General features: G+C 43.6%; 1 protein-coding gene across 1 annotated transcript in view; it reads left to right on the top strand.

Annotated features, from left to right (window-relative positions):
* Positions 1–22,509, top strand: part of ELAPOR1 (endosome-lysosome associated apoptosis and autophagy regulator 1) — an 81,756-nt gene that overhangs the window by 17,943 nt on the left and 41,304 nt on the right. Inside the window, exon 2 of the mRNA XM_055404011.2 lies at positions 20,709–20,829. Within this exon, the coding sequence (XP_055259986.2) occupies positions 20,709–20,829 (121 nt within the window). The remainder of the gene's footprint in view (positions 1–20,708; positions 20,830–22,509) is intronic.

Genomic DNA, 22,509 nt, shown 5'->3' on the forward strand with positions numbered 1-22,509 from the left:
AGACACACATAGGGAGAATACCATATGAAGACTGGGGTTATGCTGCCATGAACCGAAGAACTCCGAGGACTGCTGGAGGGAGAGGCTTAGAACAGGTTCTCCCTCACAGCTGGGAAGGAATCAACCCTGCTGACACCTTGATTTCAGGCTTCTAGCCTCTTGAACTGTGGGATAATGGATTTCTGTGGTTTCAGCCACACCACTAGTGGCTCCTTGTTACAGTAGCCTTAGCAGACTGACACAGGTCCCGTGAAGGACAAAATGGCATCATTCATGGGTCCAGTGAGACAAGGTGAAGGAGGAGGTTTACTTTTTATCCCACGCACCTTTACTTGAATTCTTTTTTTTTTTTTTAATATTTATTTACCGGCTGCCTCGGAGCTTAGTTTCAGCATACTGGATCTTCTTTGGCACACAGGATCTTTGTTGCCACGCACAGGTTTTTCTCTAGTTGTGGCGTGTGGGCTTAACTGTCCTGAGGCATGTGGGAATCTTAGTTCCCTGACAAGGGAGTGGACCTGAGTCCCCTGCATTGGAAGTTGGATTATTAACCACTGGACCACCAGTTCAGTTCAGTTCAGTTCAGTCGCTCAGTCGTGTCCGACTCTCCGCGACCCCATGAATCACAGCACGCCAGGCCTCCCTGTCCATCACCAACTCCCGGAGTTCACTCAAACTCATGTCCACAGAGTCGGTGATGCCATCCAGCCATCTCATTCTCCGTCGTCCCCTTCTCCTCCCGCCCCCAACCTTTCCCAGCATCACAGTCTTTTCCAGTGAGTCAACTCGTCGCATGAGGTGGCCAAAGTATTGCAGTTTCAGCTTTAGCATCAGTCCCTCCAATGAACATCCAGGATTGATCTCCTCTAGAATGGACTGGTTGGATCTCCTTGCAGTATAAGGGACTCTCAAGAGTCTTCTCCAACACCACAGTTCAAAAGCATCGATTCTTCGGCGGTCAGCCTTCTTCACAGTCCAACTCTCACATCCATACATGACCACGGGAAAAACCATTGCCTTGACTAGACGGACCTTGGTTGGCAAAGTAATGTCTCTGCTTTTTAATATACTATCAAGGTTGGTCATAACTTTCCTTCCAAGGAGCAAGCGTCTTTTAATTTCATGGCTGGACCACCAGAGAAGCCCCTTATTTACATTTTTAAATACACATGCTAATAATGAAAAGATTTTAAACTAAATTAAATAAAATAATGATTTTAGTATAGATACAATTACTGCTAAATAATTTGAAGAGTACATACCTCTACCTCTAGATCTTTTGAATCTCTGTTAACCAATTTCTCTAACCATCTGTCAGGTCAATCAGAGATGTCCCCACCAGCCTGGAGTTTGGATTAGCAGACTTTGCTTCAATATGACATTTTCCAAAATACCTGTGGAGTGTCTGTTGCAGGCAAAACACAGTTATTTAGGGATTGTCACACAGAAATGAATCAGAGAATTTACCATCCAGTTGGGACTGGAGAACTGAGAAGTAACAACAGAACAAGGCAGTTGATGATCATTGGCCCATAAGTGGTATGAATAGTGGAGGTCTCACCTTTTAGAAGGATCGAGATCATTTCCTGAAGACCTGGGAAAGGATGCTTCCTGGACTGGAGGGATGGGTGGGGTGAAGAAGGTGAGGCAGGGCATTCTGTGGGATCAGAGGAGACAGTACAATGCTCTCTTCTGACTGTTTTACTTGGGGATCAATTGTAAACCCAGGCCACTCTGAAGGAGTAAGTGACAATGGCAGGGTGATACATTAAAAAATTTATTTTTATTAAAAAAAATTTTTTTTGAACAAGTAATACAGCCACATGGTAAGCAATTCAAAAGCTCTTTAGGATACCCGAGAAAGATCTGCATTCTCTTACTTTACATGTGAACAGACTTTTCTGATTTCTTAGTTGTTTCTAGAATGAAGATTAAGTTAGCGGAGGCCTGGGGTTACTTGATTCCAGCTTTATGTGACAGGTACTGCAGTCTGTGGGTGCAGAAACTTGGTCAACTGCTGGGGGTCTTTTCTAAAACCACCTGCCCAAGGGCTTCCCTTGTGGCCCAGTACTTAAGACTTTGCCTTCCAATGCAGGGGATGAAGGTCTGCTTCCTGGTTGGGGAGCTAAGATCCCACATGCCTTGTGACCAAAAAACCAAAACGTAAAACAGAAACAGTATTGTAACAAATTCAATAAAGACTTTAAAAATGGTCCACATTAAAAAAAAAAATCTTCAAAACAAAACAAAACCACCACCTGTCCAAGCACATTTCCAGGCACTCCTGGCCCCGGATCTTGGCTCTGGGCTACAGCCAAGTCTGCTTCAGCAAGAGCCAAGCCTCTGTTTGCCTTTAGGATTCAGTTGACCAGAGCAGAACAGACATTCCAGAGCTGATTCTCCACTCACCCATCTCCAGTTTGCCCAGGGATGACAGAAGCCTGGGCCAGAGTCTCTGTTGGTGACACTTGGCAATGACTGAGGGTCAGACTGTTTCAGAGAAGGGCCTGGGGTTCTTATTCAGAACCTTTGCAAGCAATTCACCCACAGCTACACTTGCCACCAGCAGTTTTCATTTCACAGGACAAGAGGCACCTGCCCAGGTGTTTCCTCAGCCTCTCTGGTTCTCAGCACTCACAGGGCCCGTAGCTGATAAGACCCTCAGGAGAGACACACCAAACACGTCAAACATAATAAGAGAAACTGCTTCTGTCACCCTCCCTCCACCTGCAGGCTGAGCCTTCCTGATTTCCTAATTTTACCTCTAAAGAACATTTTCTCATGGGTCAGAGTCACCTGAGAAACACAGTGACAGCATCAGCTCCTGCCCAGGTGGTAAAATGTGGCCTCAGCCTCCCCTGCCGAGTACTCTCTACATCTCCATTCTAAGAATCCTGTCAAAAACCAAAACATCAACAAAAAACCCAACGTCTCTCAAAGGGAGACATTACTGTAAAAACAAGCAAACCAACAAAAAACCTGATTTAATTTTTTGAGCAGGTGATTCATCCATATGGTGGTCCACTCAAACAGTTAGAAAGGGATGCAGAATAAACAGTAAATGTCCCTCTCACCCCTGACTCCCACCACCTAGTTCTCCTGCCAGGAGGTGATCCCTGCTCCCTTCAGATTTGCTGCTGAGGTTAACTTGCACTCCTGGGGTAGCCTGAAGCACTGGGGCACACAGGGGACACAAAGGCAAACCCAAGTCTGAGAGAATAAAATCAGAAGCAGGAGAAGGCTCAGGGAACACGCTGGTCACAAAATCAGAGTATCACATGCCAGTTATGATGGGCTCCTTTCATGTTAATTATTCAGATTGAGACCAAATGCCAGATATTATAAACCAGATTATAGACGGATTGGAGGTAAACAGAAAGCTAGGAAGCACTGAAGAAAGCACTTCTTTTTTAGATTCTTAAAGCATGTTATTTCTTAGCCGTCACTTGCTCCCTGATACTATGTGTCTGTATATATTCATAGTATTCCTACTTTGTTGTATGTACCTTATACAGTAGTACCTTAGCAGACTTTATCGAGCCCATCTTTGCATGAAATGTTCCCTTGGAAACTCTAATTTTCTTGAAGAGATCTCTTGTTTTTCCTAGTCTGTTGTTTTCCTCCATTTGCATTGATCGCTGAGAAAGTCTTTCTTATCTCTCCTTGCAATTCTTTGGAAGTCTGCATTCAAATGGGTATATCTTTCCTTTTCTCCTTTCCTTTTCGCTTCTCTTCTTTTCACAGCTATTTGTAAGGCCTCCTCTGACAGCCATTTTGCTTTTTTGCATTTCTTTTCCATGGGGATGGTCTTGGTCCCCGCCTCCTGTACAATATCACGAACCTCCGTCCATAGTTCATCAGGCACTCTATCAGATCTAGACCCTTAAATCTATTTCTCACTTCCACTGTATAATCATAAGGGATTTGATTTAGGTCATACCTAAATGCTTTTGAACTGTGGTGTTGGAGAAGACTCTTGAGAGTCCCTTGTACTGCAAGGAGATCCAACCAGTCCATTCTAAGAGAGATCAATCCTGGGTGTTCATTGGAAAGACTGATGCTAAAGCTGAAACTGCAATACTTTGGCCACCTCATGCGACGAGTTGACGCACTGGAAAAGACTGTGATGCTGGGAAAGGTTGGGGGCGGGAGGAGAAGGGGACGACCGAGAATAAGATGGCTGGATGGCATCACCGACTCTGTGGACATGAGTTTGAGTGTACTCCGGGAGTTGGTGATGGACAGGGAGGCCTGGCGTGCTGTGATTCATGGGGTCGCGGAGAGTCGGACATGACTGAGCGACTGAACTGAACTGAACTGAACTGATACCTGAATGGTCTAGTGGTTTTCCCTACTTTCTTCAATTTAAGTCTGAATTTGGCAATAAGGAGTTCATGATCTAATCACTGTGGATACTGATTGCAGCAGTGAAATTAAAAGACGCTTACTCCTTGGAAGGAAAGTTATGACCAACCTAGATAGCATATTAAAAAGCAGAGACATTACTTTGCCAACAAAGGTCCGTCTAGTCAAGGCTATGGGTTTTCCAGTGGTCATGTATGGATGTGAGGGTTGGACTGTAAAGAAGACTGATCGCCGAAGAATTGATGCTTTTGAACTGTGGTGCTGGAGAAGACTTTTGAGAGTCCCTTGGACTGCAAGGAGATCCAACCAGTCCATTCTGAAGGAGATGAGTCCTGGGTATTCACTGGAAGGACTGATGCTAAAGTGAAATTCCAATACTTTGGCCACTTCATGCGATAAGTTGACTCACTGGAAAAGACTCTGATGCTGGGAGTGATTGTGGGGGGAGGAGAAGGGGACGACAGAGAATGAGATGGCTGGATGGCATCACCGACTCTGTGGACATGAGTTTGAGTGAACTCCGGGAGTTGGTGATGGACGGGGAGGCCTGGCGTGCTGCGATTCATGGGGTCGCGGAGAGTCGGGCACGACTGAGTGACTGAACTGACTGAACTGAACCTTAGCAGAGTATCATGTGAATAGCATTCTCGGGGACTGTGCAGTGCGCAACTTACTCAGCTGTATGCAGCAGTCCCTGTAAATGCCAGGACTGCCTTAATGATATTTGTATCCATTCGCCATATTCTTAGTGAATATTTTTAATTGAATTACTTCCAGGTAAAGAAGGCTCCATCTCAAAGTGTTATGGCAGTATAAGGAGAGAGATGGTTGGAGAAGTAAGCGGGGGCCTGGAAATGAAGGCCCTTGTAAACCTGGCAAAGAGTCTGGTGCCAACTCTGGGGGCCGCACTGGGGCAGTGACTCAATCTGATTTGCATTGCAGATGGGTCACTCTGGCTGCAGCCTAGATGGTGGCTTGAAGAAGAGGAGGGAGCAAAGCCTGCGAGCGCAATGAAGAGGCTCCTCTAGGCAAGGAGCTCACCTCGCTGAGTAGCAGTGTGGGTGGAAACAGGAGGAATGATTCAAGAGATATTTTGGAGGCAGAAAATAGATAGGGTGTCAGTGATTATACACAGGACCTGAGAGAGAAAGGTGTCAAGGACATGGTTCCTGGCTTGAAGAGATGCTGAATGTAACGGCGTCAATGTCGGGCAAAAGGACCATGCCAAGACAGGTATTTTATTTTTTAAAGAAATATTTGTTCAAATATTTTAAAGAAATAAGCAAAACTAAATATTTAAGCAGTTCAAGTATACTGTCTATAACACATCAGGTAAAATGTGCATTTATAAAAATATAAACATTATTTATCAATCGAATATAAATTGCTAGCTAGATAAAATGAATGAAGAGAAAGTGTTATTCAAAAAATTCTGATGACTCCAGAGATAAACCTATACACCTATAGTCACCTAATCTGTGACAAAGGAGGCGAGAATATACAATAGAGAAAAGACAATCTCTTCAATAGGTAGTGCCAGGAAAACTGGACAGCTACACACAAAAGAATCAAAGTAGAACATTTTCTAACATCATACACAAAAATAAACTCAAAATAGATTGAAGATGTAAACTAAGACTGAACACTATGAAACTCTTAGAAGAAAATATAGGCAGAACACTCTCTGACATAAATCACAACAAGATCTTTTTTGACCCAACTCCTTTTGTATTAAAAATAACAAAAATAAACAAATGGGAGATAATTAAGCTAAAAAGGTTTTGCACAGCAAAGGAAACCATAAACAAGATGAAAAGACAACACATAGAATGGGAGAAAATATTTGCAAATGAAGTTACCAACCTAGGATTAATCTTCAAAATATACAGCAGTTTATGCAGCTCAATATCAAAAAAACAACCCAATTAATACCAATCAAACAACCCAATAAAAAAAATGGTCACAAGATCTAAATAGACATTTCTCCAAAGAAGACATATAGATGGCCGACAAGCACAGGAAGAGATGCCCAGCATCACTAATCACTAGAGAAATGCAAATCATAACAACAATAAGATGTCACCCCACACCGGTCAGAATGGCCATCATCAAAAAATCTACAAATACTAAATACTGGAGAGGGTGTGGAAAAAAAGAGAACCCTCCTACATTGTTGGTGGGAATGTAAATTGGTACAGTGACTATGGAGAACAGTATAGCAGTTCCTTAAAAAACTAAAAATAGAGCTTCCTTATGATCCAGCAATCCCACTCCTTGGCGTATATCTGGAGAAAATAATAATTTGAAAAGATTCATGCACCCCAATGTTCATTGCAGCACTGTTTACAATAGCCAGAACATGGAGTCAACCTAAATGTCCACTCACAGAGGAATGGATTAAGATGTGGTACATAAATATACTCTGAAATATTACACAGTGATACAAACAAACAAAATAATGCCATTTGCAGCAACATGGATGGACCCAGAGTTTGTCATACTGAGTGAAGTAAGTCAGACAGACAAAAAGTATCACATGATATTGCTTCTGCGTGGGACCTAAGGTACAAATGGACACATTTACAAAAAGAAATAGAGTCACAGATGTAGAAGACAAGTTTATGGTTACCAAGGGGAAAGTGGAGAGGGATAAATTGGGAGACTGGGACTGATACATACACACTACCATATATAAAATAGATAATGAATAAGCACTCTATAGCACAGGGAATTCTACTCAGTACTCTGTAATGATCTACACGGGAAAAGAATCTAAAAAAAGAGTAGATGTATGTAACTGATTCACTTGCTGTGCAGAAGAAACATAACAGTGTAAATCAACTATGCTCCAATAAAAATTTATTTAAAAACAACAACAAAATGCTGAAGATCAGTATTGCCACCACGAAGCGGATGATAGTATAATTCAGTTAGATACAGAACAGCAGTGGGGAGAGCGGCTGAGAACGGTTTTTAAAAGTTGGATCTCACCAGTTCAGTTTCAATGCATAAGACAGGGTGCTCAGGGCTGGTGCACTGGGATGACTCTGAGGGATGGGATGGGGAGGGAGGTGAGACGGGGGTTCAGGATGGGGAACACATGTACACCCATGACTGATTCATGTCAATGTATGGCAAAAACCCTCCAATTAAAATTAATTAATTAAAAAAAAGTTGGATCTGATGTCCCTGAGGAATCCTGCATAAGCGGTTACAAATAAGGATTGGGAGCTCAAGCGTAAGAGCTGAGCTCTAGATAAAAACTTGGAGTCATCAGTCCAAGAAGGCAACTGAAACTGCACAAATAGCTTTGTTAAGAGAGTTGAACTGAACCTTAGAAAAGGCTAGGATTTTAATTGAAGTAGAGGATGTGTAGGGAGAAGGGTGGATTTACAAACTGAAGATAAGAGCAAGTCAGAGAAAGCTATGGAGTTTGGAATAAGTGGATGCTGTTAGTGGTGTGCTGGTAAATATGTAACAACTCTCTAGGGAGGGGAAGGGCAGTCCTACTTTTTAGTGTTTGCTGGCTGCATGGTAGGAATACACCCATCATAGCCAGTTTCAAGATACCAGTGTCATTGGGCATGGAATTGGGAAGAGATGAGCCTAGTCAGTTCTTGTGAGCTCAGACGAACTCTAGCACACAGCTGGATGTGGTCCTGATGGAAACAGGATTGTTAGGCAGCAGTGGAGGATCCACCTAAAAGAAAAAGTGAGCCGCTGATGCGGCCATGAAGCTTCTGGTGTGGCCACAGTGCCACTGGTGTGGCTATGAACCTTCATACACCTCTAGGGGGAATATTAAATGGTGCAACCACTGTGGAAGACAGTTTGGTAATTCATCAAAAAGTTAGGCATAGAGTTACCATTTGACTCAGCAACTCCACTGCTAAAGCATGTTTCCAAGTGATTGAAAATATGTTCACACAAAAACTTATTCATGAATATTCCTAAGAGCATTGTTGTTAAATTGCCCAGTTGTGTCCAGTTGTTTTGCAACCCCATGGATTGGGATTTTCTAGGCAAGAATGCTGGCGTGGGTTACTATCTACTTTTGCCAGGATATCTTCCTGACCCAGGGATCGAACTCACATCTGCCCACATCTCCTGCATCGCAGGCAGATGTTTTACCACCTAGCCACCAAAAGTAGAAACAACACAAATGTTCATCAACTGATGAATGGATAAATAAAATGTGGCATATCCTTATAATGGAACATTATTGAACCATAATATTAAGTACTGATACATCCTACAACACAGATGAATCTTAGAAACATTATGCTACGTAGAAGAAGCCCCATTTATAGGAAATGTCCAGAATAGGTAAATCCATAAAGATAGAAAGTAGATTTGTGGTTACCAGGGGCTGGGGATAAGGAAGATGATGACTAATGGCTAATGAGTAAGAGTTTGAGAAACAGTGTACTAGGAGATTGTGCTGTTGCTCATAGATATTTCTTCCACTGTAGTTACAGAAGCCTTGCCTGTTGGCCTTGTTCTCTAGGCTATATGTCTGTCTTCCAGGCTCAAGCTCTCCATCATAACCAGCTAGCACATCCAAACACCAAGCTGTCCTTGGAGAGTTTTGCATAGGCCAGGACCTAGCTGACCTGATTTTTTCATGTATGATTAAAAGCTCAGGTGAAAACATTTAATGGAACATTTTGACCTCATTAAAAACCAAGAAAGGCACATCTTTGAAAGTACAATCTCATAAAGCCCTACTTTGTAGACAGATGTGTGTACCAAACTCTCACTCACCAGAAAGGGATTAGCATTTATAAACGGACATTTTGTTTCCTGGCTACAAAGCCATTTCAATCCTAGGGATATTCACCAGCCATATGAAAAGCCTGCTGCACCTGATGGACTGGCCACAGTTACTAAGTGTCATAAATGTCAACGGCCAGCCTTTCTCTTGGAGATTAGCTTTGGGGGAGTTTCTGGGGAGAAAAAGTGGAAAAAGGACAGATGTTGTTTCATATGTACGGGTAGACTGGGATCAGAGAAGAGGGTGAGCCAGGGCAGGTGGTAAACATCAGCAGAACAGAGGAGACTCTAACTGCTGCTGTCACATAGTTGTTAGGCTGGACATGTGACCTGACTCCTTTCTCCCCGTCCCATTGCCAGAAAGAGGAGAGGAGGTCCTGCCCCTTCCATATGCCCCCTCCAAGCTAGGTCATAACGGTAGCTGGCTGTTGCTTCTTTTTTAACCAGTTTACAAAAAGTGTTCCTGAACCTAACCTCCTAGTTGTCTTGACAGTTTGATGTTACTCAGTTTAGGGGGATTCTGTTAGTCATCTTAGCAGACTGTTGGCATCCCTTTTCTATGGGGGAGGGAGCTGTGGTATGTGGACAACTAGTCACAATTGTTTAGTGTGGGGTGGCAAGAAGAGAGTCTAGATCTTTTGATTGTGATCTTGAGTGCCTGCATAGCTTCACAGCTGCTCTCAAGGCATGTTTTTTGCCCTCAATTCAATCGCTCAACAAATACTTATTGGTAGCTATGGATGTGAGAGCTGGACTGTGAAGAAAGCTAATCGCCGAAGAATTGATGCTTTTTGAACTGTGGTGCTGGAGAAGACTCTTGAGAGTCCCTTGGACTGCAAGGAGATCCAACCAGTCCATTCTAGAGGAGATCAATCCTGGGTGTTCATTGGAAGGACTGATGCTAAAACTGAAACTCCAATACTTTGGCCACCTCATGCGACGAGTTGACTCACTGGAAAAGACTCTGATGCTGGGAGGGATTGGGGGCGGGAGGAGATGGAGACAACAGAGAATGAGATGGATGGATGGCATCACCAACTTGATGGACATAAGTTAGAGTGAACTCCGGGAGTTGGTGATAGACAGGGAGGCCTGGCGTGCTGTGATTCATGGGGTCGCAAAGAGTGGGACATGACTGAGCGACTGAACTGAACTGAACTGAACTGATGCATCAGGAACTCTTCTGGGCTCTCGGGCTACATCAGTGAACAAAAACAGAGATCCCTGTTCTTCTGGAACTTACATCTGATCTGGAGTGAGGGCAGGGGCAGAAGTAGACAATGAACATAATGAATAACTATAAGTTATAAAGTGTGTTTGATGGTGATATGTACTATGGAAAGAACAAGTCATTCAGGCTTTGAGGATCAGTGGGACTGAATTACAATTGTGGACAGGGAGGTCGAGGCAGTAGGGGTAGTACTGGGGGGCTTGTAGGGCCTAAAAGAACCAGAGCCTGGTGCGTGGGTACTCATACCTGTGGCAGCTATTAGCACCATACCAGTCCTGTCTCTCAAGAGCTCCAGACCAAGGCTGTGCCCAAAGTGGACAAGCAGCTTAGTAACAGGTTAAATGGCGAGGTCAGGGGCCTGTGATGTGTCCATGGCCAAACCAGCAAGGCAGGTCGTATTGGAGAGATAAAGCACCATCTCTGCTGTTTTTGATCAAAATGGACTGTGAAAATCCAGAGTTGAATAGAAAGTGCTGGAAGAAGGGGCAGCGTAAGGCCAGGGCTCCCCCATACTCCTGGGAGTCCGGGGCTCCTGGCGTTACGTTGCTAGGCAATAGCACACAGATTGAGGACAGTGGGCGGGTCAGCCTGCTTGGGGTCTGTCAGCTGGTACCTGCTCTGGGAGAGAGAGGGCACTGCTTGTAGGTAAGAGGAAACCACTGACTGCCTGAGGTGATTAAAGGAAGACCAAAATGCAGCCTTAACTCAGTGAAACTCTGCTTCACGCATGCAATTTCACCCTCAGGGGTTTGCTCTTTCAAGTAAAGACTGGTGTTAAACTTTTTGGGATGTGGAAATTTTGATTTAAACAAAACCTTAAATTGCTTAGGAATAAATTTAACAAAATAGTTACAAGGTCAATAAATGGAAAACTACAAAATATTGCTGAGAAAAATTAAAGAAATGAAGAGATATACTGTGTTCACAGTCTGGAAAGCTCAATATTGTTAAAATATCAAACCTCCCAAAATTTACCTATAGGTTCAATGCAATTCTGCTCAAAATTCTAGCAGAATTTCTTTTAATAAAAATTGACAGTCTAACTTAAAAAACTTAACTGAGAAGAATAAACATGTAAAAGAGATTTTAAAATAAAACTTTGTTCTCTTAAAGTGAGGAATCCTCACTCACTTCTGAAGGGTCTGGATCTCTGTACCCCTAGATTCTGGAGCAGAGTTTGAAAGTCCCTGGGTTAAGGTATTTAAAAAGTGAACAGCCTGTTTTGGGGGTAAAATATTAAGCCATTGAAAATCTATGAATGCATTATTACAGATTTTAATGATTTTTCCTATGTGTGCAGGGATGAATAACAGACTCCTTAGAGGATCTGATGAAAACTGTGTCCTGAAAAATGCATATATCTAAAATTCTGGATCTGGTTGTGTAGGGAAAATGGTCCAGGATCCTAGATTAAGGGACCTCCCCCATCTTGTACGAGATGTACTTATATGATTTACTTCCTGATGGGATAATTATTTAAGTCTCCATAGGGGAGTGAGTTGAAAGGAGAAAAGGATCTAGAGGAGAATAGAATCTTTAGAGTAGAGCCTAGGAATCTTTTTTTGTTTGCTTTTGTTTTTTTCAGTTCAGTTCAGTTCAGTTCAGTTCAGTCACTCAGTCGTGTCCAACTCTCCGCGACCCCATGAATCACAGCACGCCAGGCCTCCCTGTCCATCACCAACTCCCGGAGTACACTCAAACTCATGTCCACAGAGTCGGTGATGCCATCCAGCCATCTCATTCTCCGTCGTCCCCTTCTCCTCCCGCCCCCAACCTTTCCCAGCATCAGAGTCTTTTCCAGTGAGTCAACTCATCGCATGAGGTGGCCAAAGTATTGCAGCTTCAGCTTTAGCATCAGTCCCTCCAATGAACATCTAGGATTGATCTCCTCTAGAATGGACTGGTTGGATCTCCTTGCAGTATAAGGGACTCTCAAGAGTCTTCTCCAACATCACAGTTCAAAAGCATCGATTCTTCGGCGATCAGCCTTCTTCACAGTCCAACTCTCACATCCATACATGACCACGGGAAAAACCATAGCCTTGACTAGACGGACCTTGGTTGGCAAAGTAATGTCTCTGCTTTTTAATATACTATCAAGGTTGGTCATAACTTTCCTTCCAAGGAGCAAGCGTCTTTTAATTTCATGGCTGCAATCAGCATCTGCAGTGATTTTGGAGCCCCAAAAAATAAAGTCTCACACTGTTTCCACTGTTTTTCCATCTATTTCCCATGAAGTGATGGGACCAGATGCCATGATCTTTGTTTTCTGAATGTTGAGCTTCAAGCCAACCTTTTCACTCTCCTCTTTCACTTTCATCAAGAGGCTTTTGAGTTCCTCTTCACTTTCTGCCATAAGGGTAGTGTCATCTGCATATCTAAGGTTATTGATATTTCTCCCAGCAATCTTGATTCCAGCTTGTGCTTCTTCCAGCCCAGCGTTCCTCATGATGTACTCTGCATATAAGTTAAATAAGCAAGGTGACAATATACAACCTTGACGTACACCTTTTCCTATTTGGAACCAGTCTGTTGTTCCATGTCCAGTTCTAACTGTTGCTTCCTGACCTGCATACAGGTTTCTCAAGAGGCAGGTCAGGTGGTCTGGGATTCCCATCTCTTTCAGAATGTTCCACAGTTTATTGTGATCCACACAGTCAAAGGCTTTGGCATAGTCAATGAAGCAGAAATAGATGTTTTTCTGAAACTCTCTTGCTTTCTCCATGATCCAGTGGATGTTGGCAATTTGATCTCTGGTGCCTCTGCCTTTTCTAAAACCTGCTTGAACATCTGGGAGTTCACGGTTTACATACTGCTGAAGCCTGGCTTGGAGAATTTTGAGCATGACTTTACTAGCGTGTGAGATGAGTGCAATTGTGCGGTAGTTTGAGCATTCTTTGGCATTGCCTTTCTTTGGGATTGGAATGAAGACTGACCTCTTCCAGTCCTGTGGCCACTGCTGAGTTTTCCAAATCTGCTGGCATATTGAGTGCAGCACTTTCACAGCATCATCTTTCAAGACTTGAAATAGCTCAACTGGAATTCCATCACCACCACTAGCTTTGTTAGTAGTGATGCTTTCTAAGGCCCACTTGACTTCACATTCCAAGATGTCTGGCTCTAGGTCAGTGATCATGTTATCGTGACTATCTTGGTCATGAAGATCTTTTTTGTACAGTTCTTCTGTGTATTCCTGCCACCTCTTCTTAATATCTTCTGCTTCTGTTAGGTCCATACCATTTCTGTCCTTTATCGAGCCCATCTCATGAAAACTGTGTCCTGAAAAATGCATATATCTAAAATTCTGGATCTGGTTGTGTAGGGAAAATGGTCCAGGATCCTAGATTAAGGGACCTCCCCCATCTTGTACGAGATGTACTTATATGATTTACTTCCTGATGGGATAATTATTTAAGTCTCCATAGAGGAGTGAGTTGAAAGGAGAAAAGGATCTAGAGAATAGAATCTTTAGAGTAGAGCCTAGGAATCTTTTTTTGTTTGCTTTTGTTTTTTTAGGAATCTGTATTTTTAACATAATCTTCAGGTGGTTGTGATGATTAGACAGATTGAGCCACCAGAGGTCGAGGGCTGGATATGTCTAGACCTTTAGGCTCAGATGGTAAAGAATCTGCCTGTGATGTGAGACACCCAGGTTCAATCTTTGGGTTGGGAAGATCCCCTGGAGAAGGAAATGGCAATCCACCCCAAAGTGGACCCATGGACAGAGGAGCCCGGTGGGCTACAGTACAGTCCATGTGGTCGAAGAGAGTCAGACATGACTGAGTGACTAACACTTTCACTTCTTTTTTAGGATCCAGGGCTTCCTTGGTGGTTCAGAAGGTAAAGAATTTGCTTGCAATGCAGGAGACCCAGGGAGACCCAAGTTCAATCCCCTGGAGAAGGGAATGGCTACCTACTCCAGTATTCTTGCCTGAAGAATTCCATGGACAGAGGCTATAGTCCATGGGGTCTCAAAGAGTCAGATACAACTGAACGACTATCACTTTCACACTTTAGGACCCAGGAGACACTGCTTACTGAGCCAGCAGTCATAAGAGGGTGGGAAGGAGGGAGAGAAAGGAGCAAAGAGGGAGTCTCTCCAGTCTGACAGAGAACAATTGAAAAGGTCCTACAAGGTCAAGGTTTCTGAGTCCCTGAGTGTTAGCAGACCTTCCACCCAGAACCTGAATGAGAGCACTCCAGAGCAGAAAGAACAAAGAACAGTTCAGGAAGCCATTCAGATAGGGCTGGGCCACAGAGAAAGTCTCTTTGGGGGCATTGATGTTCAATTCTGACATTTCACCCCTATCTCCTTGTTCTGTGCTAAGCAGAGCTCACTCCTCCCTTCCAGGGAAGGGCTGGTCTCTCCTTGGCAGTCAGGATTGTTTAATGGGATTTGCTCCTGTCTGCATCACGTGCTTTCTCAGCAAAGAGGCATTTGCAACTGTACCAACAAATACTTATTGACTCCACTGTACCAGCTCAGGTGTTTGCCTGGGGAACCCAGCCCCCATCTTGACATTCTCCCCCAAAGGATCTGCCTTTCAGGGATGCTGAGAAGAGAAGGGGCTGAACCTGCAGCTGGCAGAAGAATGGGAGGGCCCTCTTCCAGACCCCAAGTCCCCTAGTCAGAATCCAGGTTTACTTAAGAACCTGTTTCTTGACTCAGGCCCTGTCCCAGCCAAGACAAACTCAAGTCATGTTGATCCCCTGCTTCCTTGGTAGCTGTGACTTTGTGTAGCACTGGCTCAGTGACCTTAAAACTCAGGATCTGAGACTCCACTTGGCTCTGTCTGTTCTGTATCTGGGCGATGAGGGGGTTGGGGAGTAGGGCAGGGGCAGTGGCCAAGTGGTTACCCTTCTGGCTAGCAATCTCTGGGCAGTGATTCTTAGCTTGTCATTGTTTTACTCAAGTGGATCCATTTATCCAAACTGAACAAAATTTGTGCACTTCAATGTATATAATTTTTCCCTAAAAATAAATAAACCTAGAAAAGCTAACAACAACTTTGAGTGGGGAGGAGTGGGTGGAAGTAAATAAGCAGGAATGGCAGAAACTCTAAGTATAGAAGCTGGGTGATGGGTACCTGAGGGTCATTTGGATTTCATTGTAATAAGAAGTGAAGAAATTAAAAAAGACTTAGAAATCTCCCTCCCTGGTCAAGAACCTCAAAGAAACTCATACTCTTTACCCTACTAATTCCACTTCTGGGAATCTCTCCAAAGGAAATAATTAAAGATACACATAAAGCTTCATTGTAGTGCTATCTAAAATAAGGAAAAATTGGACAAAACTCAATGACCCACAACAGGAGAATGGTTAGAGCAACTGTGGTGCAACCATTAAAGACACAGGAGCATGCTCGTGACCTAAAATGTAAAAAAAAACAAAAAAGTCAGAAGAAGAAACTACATATCATGGGATCTTCATTGTGTTTTAAAAATGCATATGCGTGGACTTCCATGGTGGTTAGTGGATAAGAATCTGCCTGTCAATGCAGGGCATACAGGTTCAATCCTTGTTCCGGGAAGATTCCATACGCTGCAGAGCAACTAACCTGTGTGCAGCAACTACTGAAGCCCACAGGTCCTCAAGCCCATGTGCCACAGCAAGAGAAACCCTTGTGCTGCAATGAAGAGTAGTCCCTGCTTGCCACAACTGGAGAAAGCCTATGCAAAGCAACGAAGACCCAGCTCAGCCAAAAGCAGACAAATCAATAAATGCATATATTGTATGATTTCAGCCATGGTGGTTTAGTTGCTAAGTCATGCCTGACTCCTGGGATCCCACGGACTGTAACCTACCAGGCTGTCAGTCCATGGGATCCTCCAGGCAAGAATACGGGAGTGGGTTGCCATTTCCTTCTCCAGGGGATCTTCCTGACCCAGGGATCGAAACCTGTCTGTTACATCTACCCGCACTGGCAGGTGGGTTCTTTACCACTAGCGCCGCCTGGGAAGCTCCAATAAATGCATATGCACATATTAAAAAAAAAAATCTGTAAAGAAATGTAATAAAATGTTAGAAGTCTTGATCTCTGCTTGGTAGACTTATGGAAGATTTTAATTTTCTTTTTAATTCTAGCCTGTATTTTCATCATTTCTACAATTAACATTTCTTACTTTGATAATTACTTTAAAAACGGAGCCGTGCCATTTGGAAGAAGGGGAACGATGAAAAGAAAAACAGATTTTCATGCACATAGCAACTGTGAAATAATAAGGTATTGGAACTGGAAGGAATCTTAGAAGTTTGAAATCACCTCAGTCCAGCTTCCTCATTTTACAGATGAGAAGACTGAGGCCCAGAGCGTCGAATGTCCAGCTAAGCCATTTGTTTTTAGTCTCTCTGACTGCTTGTTTCAGCAGCTCGCTGAGCTCTCATGGCCCCAGGACCTTAACAGCCTGGGCTGGGCCCCCGATGTTAACCCCTGGAGGCCTGTTTGGGGAGCAGTCCTTGGATTCTCCAGTAAGTCTGGGCCACCTGTTGTCAGTGTCCTCAGCCAGTCCAGATGGAGAAATTTCCTGTTAGAAAGAAGGCCAGTGAAACACTAGACCTCACTACCCCCTAATCACCTAGAGTTTGTCCCTCAAACAGGTGTAGCTGGCCATCTCTGTCTTCTCAGCTCTGCTTTGGCAAAGGTTACTTCTAGGCAGCTAGGTCATATGTCCCTCCTGTGCCCCATTTAAAATTGTGACTTGGGGACATGTCATGTCATTGTGCCTGGGGAGAGCAAAGAATTACATGCTGGACATATGAAGGAGATCTATTTGAATGTCTCCTGGGAATTCTCTGGCGGTCCAGTGGTTAAGACTCAGTGCTTCCACTGCTGGGAGCATGGATTTGCTCCCTGGTCGAGGAACTAAGATCCCACACACTGTGCAGTGCTGCCAAATATAAAATAAAATTTAAAATTTTATTTAAATAAAAATCTTAAATGATTTTTTCTAAAAAGCCAAATTAAAAAAAGAAAGATTAAAATCTACGTTTTTTTTTTTTTTTTTACATGTGTTCTCTTTCTTGAACCCCGCTCCCACCTCCCTCTTCCCCATATCCTCCCTCCATGTCATCCCCGTGCACCAGCCCCAAGCATCCTGTATCATGCGTCGAACCTGGACTGGTCACTTATGATAATATACATGCTACAATGCCGTTCTCCCCAATCATCCCACCTTCACCCTCTCCCACAGAGTCCCAAAGACTGTTCTAAATGCCTATGTCTCTTTTGCAGTCTCGTATACAGGGTCAGGTTACCATCTTTCTAAATTCCATATATATGCGTTAGTATACTGTATTGATGTTTTTCTTTCTGGCTTACTTCACTCTGTATAATTGGCTCCAATTTCATCCACCTCATTAAAACTGATTCAAATGCATTCTTTTTGAGGGCTGAAAAATACTCCATTGTGTATATGTACCAAAGCTTTCTTATCCATTCGTCTGCAGATGGACACTAGGTTGCTTCCATGTCCTGGCTATTATAAACAGTGCTGCGATGAACATTGGAGTACATGTGTCTCTTTCAATTCTGGTTTCCTCGGTGTGTATGCCCAGGAGTGCGATTGCTGGGTCATATGGCAGTTCTATTTCCAGTTTTTTGAGGAATCTCCACACTGTTCTCCATAGTGTCTGTTCTAGTTTGCATTCCCACCAACAGTGTAAGAGGGTTCCCTTTTCTCCACACCCTCTCCAGCATTTATTGCATGTAGACTTTTGGATAGCAGCCATTCTGACTGGTGTGAAATGGTATCTCATTGTGGTTTTGATTTGCATTTCTCTGATTATGAGGGATGTTGAGCATTTTTTTCATGTGTTTTAAAGAACATATTCATGTGTCTCCTTTGTGAATCTGCATATTATGTAGACCGTATGTATGCTCTCCAAGTCAGGTCACTAGGTAAACTGAGGCTGTGTTGGGGAATTGATTTGTTTATAAAACTCTGAATATAACTGAGAAGTCCTGCCAATTATATCTCTGATTTAACTGTCTAAGCTGACGTCTTGGATGGTGAGAGCAGCTATAGCTCAGATCTGAAACAGCTGCAGCAGAGCCACCTGCGTTGGATGGTGTGACTATCCCCAAGGGACATGAAGTAAATTAGCACATATGGAAGGGAAATTTTCTAAGGCCCAGAACCACCATTTTCCCAGCAAACCTCCCACCCAAGTGGGACACGAGGGACACCAAATGAGAGACGAGGCAAAGAGGCAGACGTGGCTCTCAAGTCCCCAGCAGGCCAAATGCAGTCAGAGTGACTGAAATGACTGCTCGAGCAGATTTGATGTTTTAACACTAATTATCAGGCCTCAGAAGAGAGCCTGGCTGCTGGCAGACAACCAATACTGTCTTATTTAATTTTTAGATTTGGCTGTTAAATTTGGCCCGGCGCGAGATTGTGTTTGATGGGACTTCTGAGAGTGAGGGATTCCTGGTAGGAAGGCCTGTGTTCTAGCTCTGTGTGACCTTGGACAAGCCATTTCACCCCATGGGGAGTGTTTTGTCATCTGTGCAATGGAGGAAACACCCCCTGCTCTGCTTGCCTTCTGGGGAGTTTGAAGATCAAATGAAATGGTGTAAAAGCACTATGCAAATGACAGGCATAATTACGTTCACAGGCAGAACATCAAATCTTTTCTGCCTGGTTCACTCAATTCTATATAATTTACATACTGTGGATCTTACCCCTCTTTCTTGCAGCAAAATCCTTTGGAGAATATCATTTTTAGACCCGAAATTGAAAATGTGTAGTTTCCTTATTCATCCTCAGAGTCCTCTGGGATAAAGAAAAGAGTGGAATTAAAAGGAGAGCCTCAGAGTGATGGTAGCCCAAGGGCACAAAGAATTCCCACCCAGGTGTTCTTTCTTTCCTAGATGACACTGACATCTAATCTAAAGTCAAAGCTTCTCATCCTAAATTAGACTCACAATTCCCCCAGCTCCTCCTTCTCCTTTGCATCTTCTCCCTCTGGATAAAAATGCCCAGTTTACACTTTGCTTCCTGAGCCATGTTGGGCACAACCTCTAGTACCTCTAAGTGCTGGGCAGACAATAGATATTTGGTAAATATTTATAATAGAAGACAATAGAAATGGAGCTCTAAAATTTTTCTCTCATTATCCTAAGTGTCTTAAAGTACAGATCAAAAACAATGTTTACCACATTTCCACAAGTCTGAAATTACATAGCTTATAAGGCACACCAGTTTTTATGTACCAAAAAGAAAGGAAAACTCCATCAATTAAAACAGGACACAGTGCTTCCTTATTGTGTTTGGTATAAGCCACAACTTGATTTCACAGGTGTTAAAATGTGAAAGAAATATGCATTTTAGAAGAGATGAAATGCAGTCTATTTACCCCTTCCAAAAAGTACAGATTTCTCCTTTTGATTCTGATGAATTCTTAGGTTAGCCCACTTCAAACTGTCTCAGTTTTAGCCCCAGCTCCACTCCTTACATTGCATTTATGTGCAATCCTCCTTCCATATGGGTAGAAGGGGGACGTTAATTCTATTTTTCTTATGGATACAGTAATACAAAGTACTTTAGGGCTTGAATATAGTTTTTGGTTAAGTGAGGAGTGTAAAATGCTTGTCAAAGCCGAAATGACAGCCTGTTGTTTGTGGCCAGATTTAAAAGAGTAAGAAACGTTTGTGTATTTGCCACATTTATTGTGCTTTCTTTTTCCCCAGCGGTGCTTTCTGTGATTTTGCTGTGGTGCTTCTTGTTTTATTTAATGTGCTTGATTTGGCTGTTTTGTTGTTGTTATTCAGTTTATTCTCAGATCAGGTGAACTATGCGTTTTCATTGCACAGAGAAATTAGGTATGAATAAGCTGATGTGATGAGAACCCATCACCTGGCTGGGCTAAATATGATGTTTTCATGAAATCCAAGGCAGGAATTCATAGTTTTTTCAGGGCAGAAGAATGCAGGGAAATCAGGGGAAATAGAAATACAGCTTTTGTGACAATCCTTTGTAATTTTTCAAGGGCCAGTCCCTGTTTGTAAATTCTGCAGTTTGGGACAAGAAAAACTCCATTTGTTTCTAGCCTGTTCTTTAGTCACCTTCTCACACTGCTCTGGCCTAATAGGATATTATTTATACACAACAGCAGAGAGACATGGCGGGGGCGGGGGGTTCCTGTATGTTCTTGATAAGGATCGTTTTGGCTCCACGATGCCTTGCTCCTCTCTGTGGCAGCCCCCTCCCCTGGGGCGCAGGGCCCGTTGCTGTGACGGTGAGTGTCAGTGGCCTTCTTGCTGGGCAGGGAGCGGGTGGGAAGCTGTTGCTGTCTGCCAGATGCTAATGCACGTCTTGCCCCTTCTCTCCCCTGCAGTCTGAATACCACTATGAGTATACCGCGTGTGACAGCACAGGCTCCAGGTGGAGGGTCGCCGTGCCGCACACCCCAGGCCTGTGTACCAGCCTCCCCGACCCCGTCAAGGGCACCGAGTGCTGTAAGCAGTCCTGCCTCTCCGCTTTGGCCTCTGCCCCAAGCCTCCTACCATCCGAGTTAGGCCCTTCCAGACAGTGTGGCTGCCTCAAGGAATCAGATCTCCCCACCCCTGACTCTCCACCCACCAAATCCCGAGATTTGGTGCAGGAGTGTTATTTCATGGATGCAAACTGGCAATCCAATTTATTTTTCTTTTCAAATTTAAATCCCATCACGGTATAAAGTAAAAATCATTCCGGCTGTGTGTCACTTAGATATTTTTCTCTGTTTGCATACATTTTCCTTTCTGGTCTGTGCATTTCTCTCCAGTCTACACTCTCCAGCCACAGTCACTCATTAGGAAAGATTGTGATTTGCAGTTGTTCTTGAAAAGGAAGCCCGAGAAGATAAATTTCTGCAGACAGATCTTTAAAATGCACTGGGCATCACTTCAGGGAACAAGAATGTTCCCTGATTGGGGAGCTGACCATGCAACTGGAAAGGCAGTGACTTGCCTGCAGCTCCCATTCCCTCCTCTAGGACTCTGTAGCTACAACTTTCCTATCACTAGCAGCTATTTCCCCGGTGCTGTTCCTTTTAGAAAAGGCAAAAACAAAATATTTTTTATTTTTAACAATAAAGATCAAGGACTAGAATCAAGGAATCTTTGAAGATTTGGAAAGGAGATTGAGGGCATTTAAAATCTAAAATATGCTTAGCCTAGTGCCTGGTTCAGTAGGTGAGTAAATAAATACTTGTTAAATCAATCAACAGATATTGCTAAGATCTGAGTATTAACAGAAACAAATGAGCCATCTTCAGTAAACTTGGCCAGTGTTCTCAATATGTGCACCTGGAACGTGAATCACAAAGATAAATAAGGCACAGCCTCTGCCTTCAGACGTGTACAGTCTGGTGGGAGGAGCAGACATCCGTTTATCTATTCATTTTTTCAGCAAACTTTAGTGGAGGTCCTGTTGTGGCTGTGCCGGTTGCTGAGCCACCATGCCTGCAGGAGCTCACAGCCTGGTAGGAGGCACACATCAATATGATGTGTTATACGAGGTGAAAAGAATGGGCCTTATGGACAGTTAGGGATCAGGAACAGCTGGGAGAACCACTCAAGCAAAAGCTTGGAGGTGGCAGAACCTCAGACACATTCAGAGAAGAGCATGTGGCCTGAGGTGGAGACAACACAGGGAGGGGATGGATGGGAATGGGGTGGAGAAGGGTCTGGAGTGAGAGATGAAGCCGGTTGGGGTTAGGTTGGGGGAAAATTGTAAAAGACTTTGAATGCCAGGTTGAGAGCTTAAGTCTATAACCAAAAGTTGGTGGGTGGTGCCTGATTATTTTTTAAGTAACAGAAATAATAGTATGGGCTTCTCTGGTGGTTCAGTGGTTAGGAATCCACCTGCCAATGCAGGGGTCATGGGTTCCATCCCTGGACTGGGAAGATCCCACATGCTGCAAGGCAACGAAGCCTGTGCACCACAGCCACAGCTACCGAGCCCTTGCACTTCAGCTACTGAAGTCTGCTTGCCCGGACCCTATGCTCTGCAACAAGACACGCCACTGTGGTGAGAATCCATGCACCACAGCTAGAAGAGTTGCCCCGGCTCGTGGCCGCAGAGAGAGAAAGACCCGGTGCAGCCAAAGATAAATACATTTAAAAAAGAAATAAGTATGTATCAGTATTTTAGAC

This window comes from Moschus berezovskii, chromosome 4, assembly GCF_049115385.1.
Source record: "Moschus berezovskii isolate FMDL1 chromosome 4, NW_MosBer_1.0, whole genome shotgun sequence".
NCBI classification, from domain to species: domain Eukaryota; kingdom Metazoa; phylum Chordata; class Mammalia; order Artiodactyla; family Moschidae; genus Moschus; species Moschus berezovskii.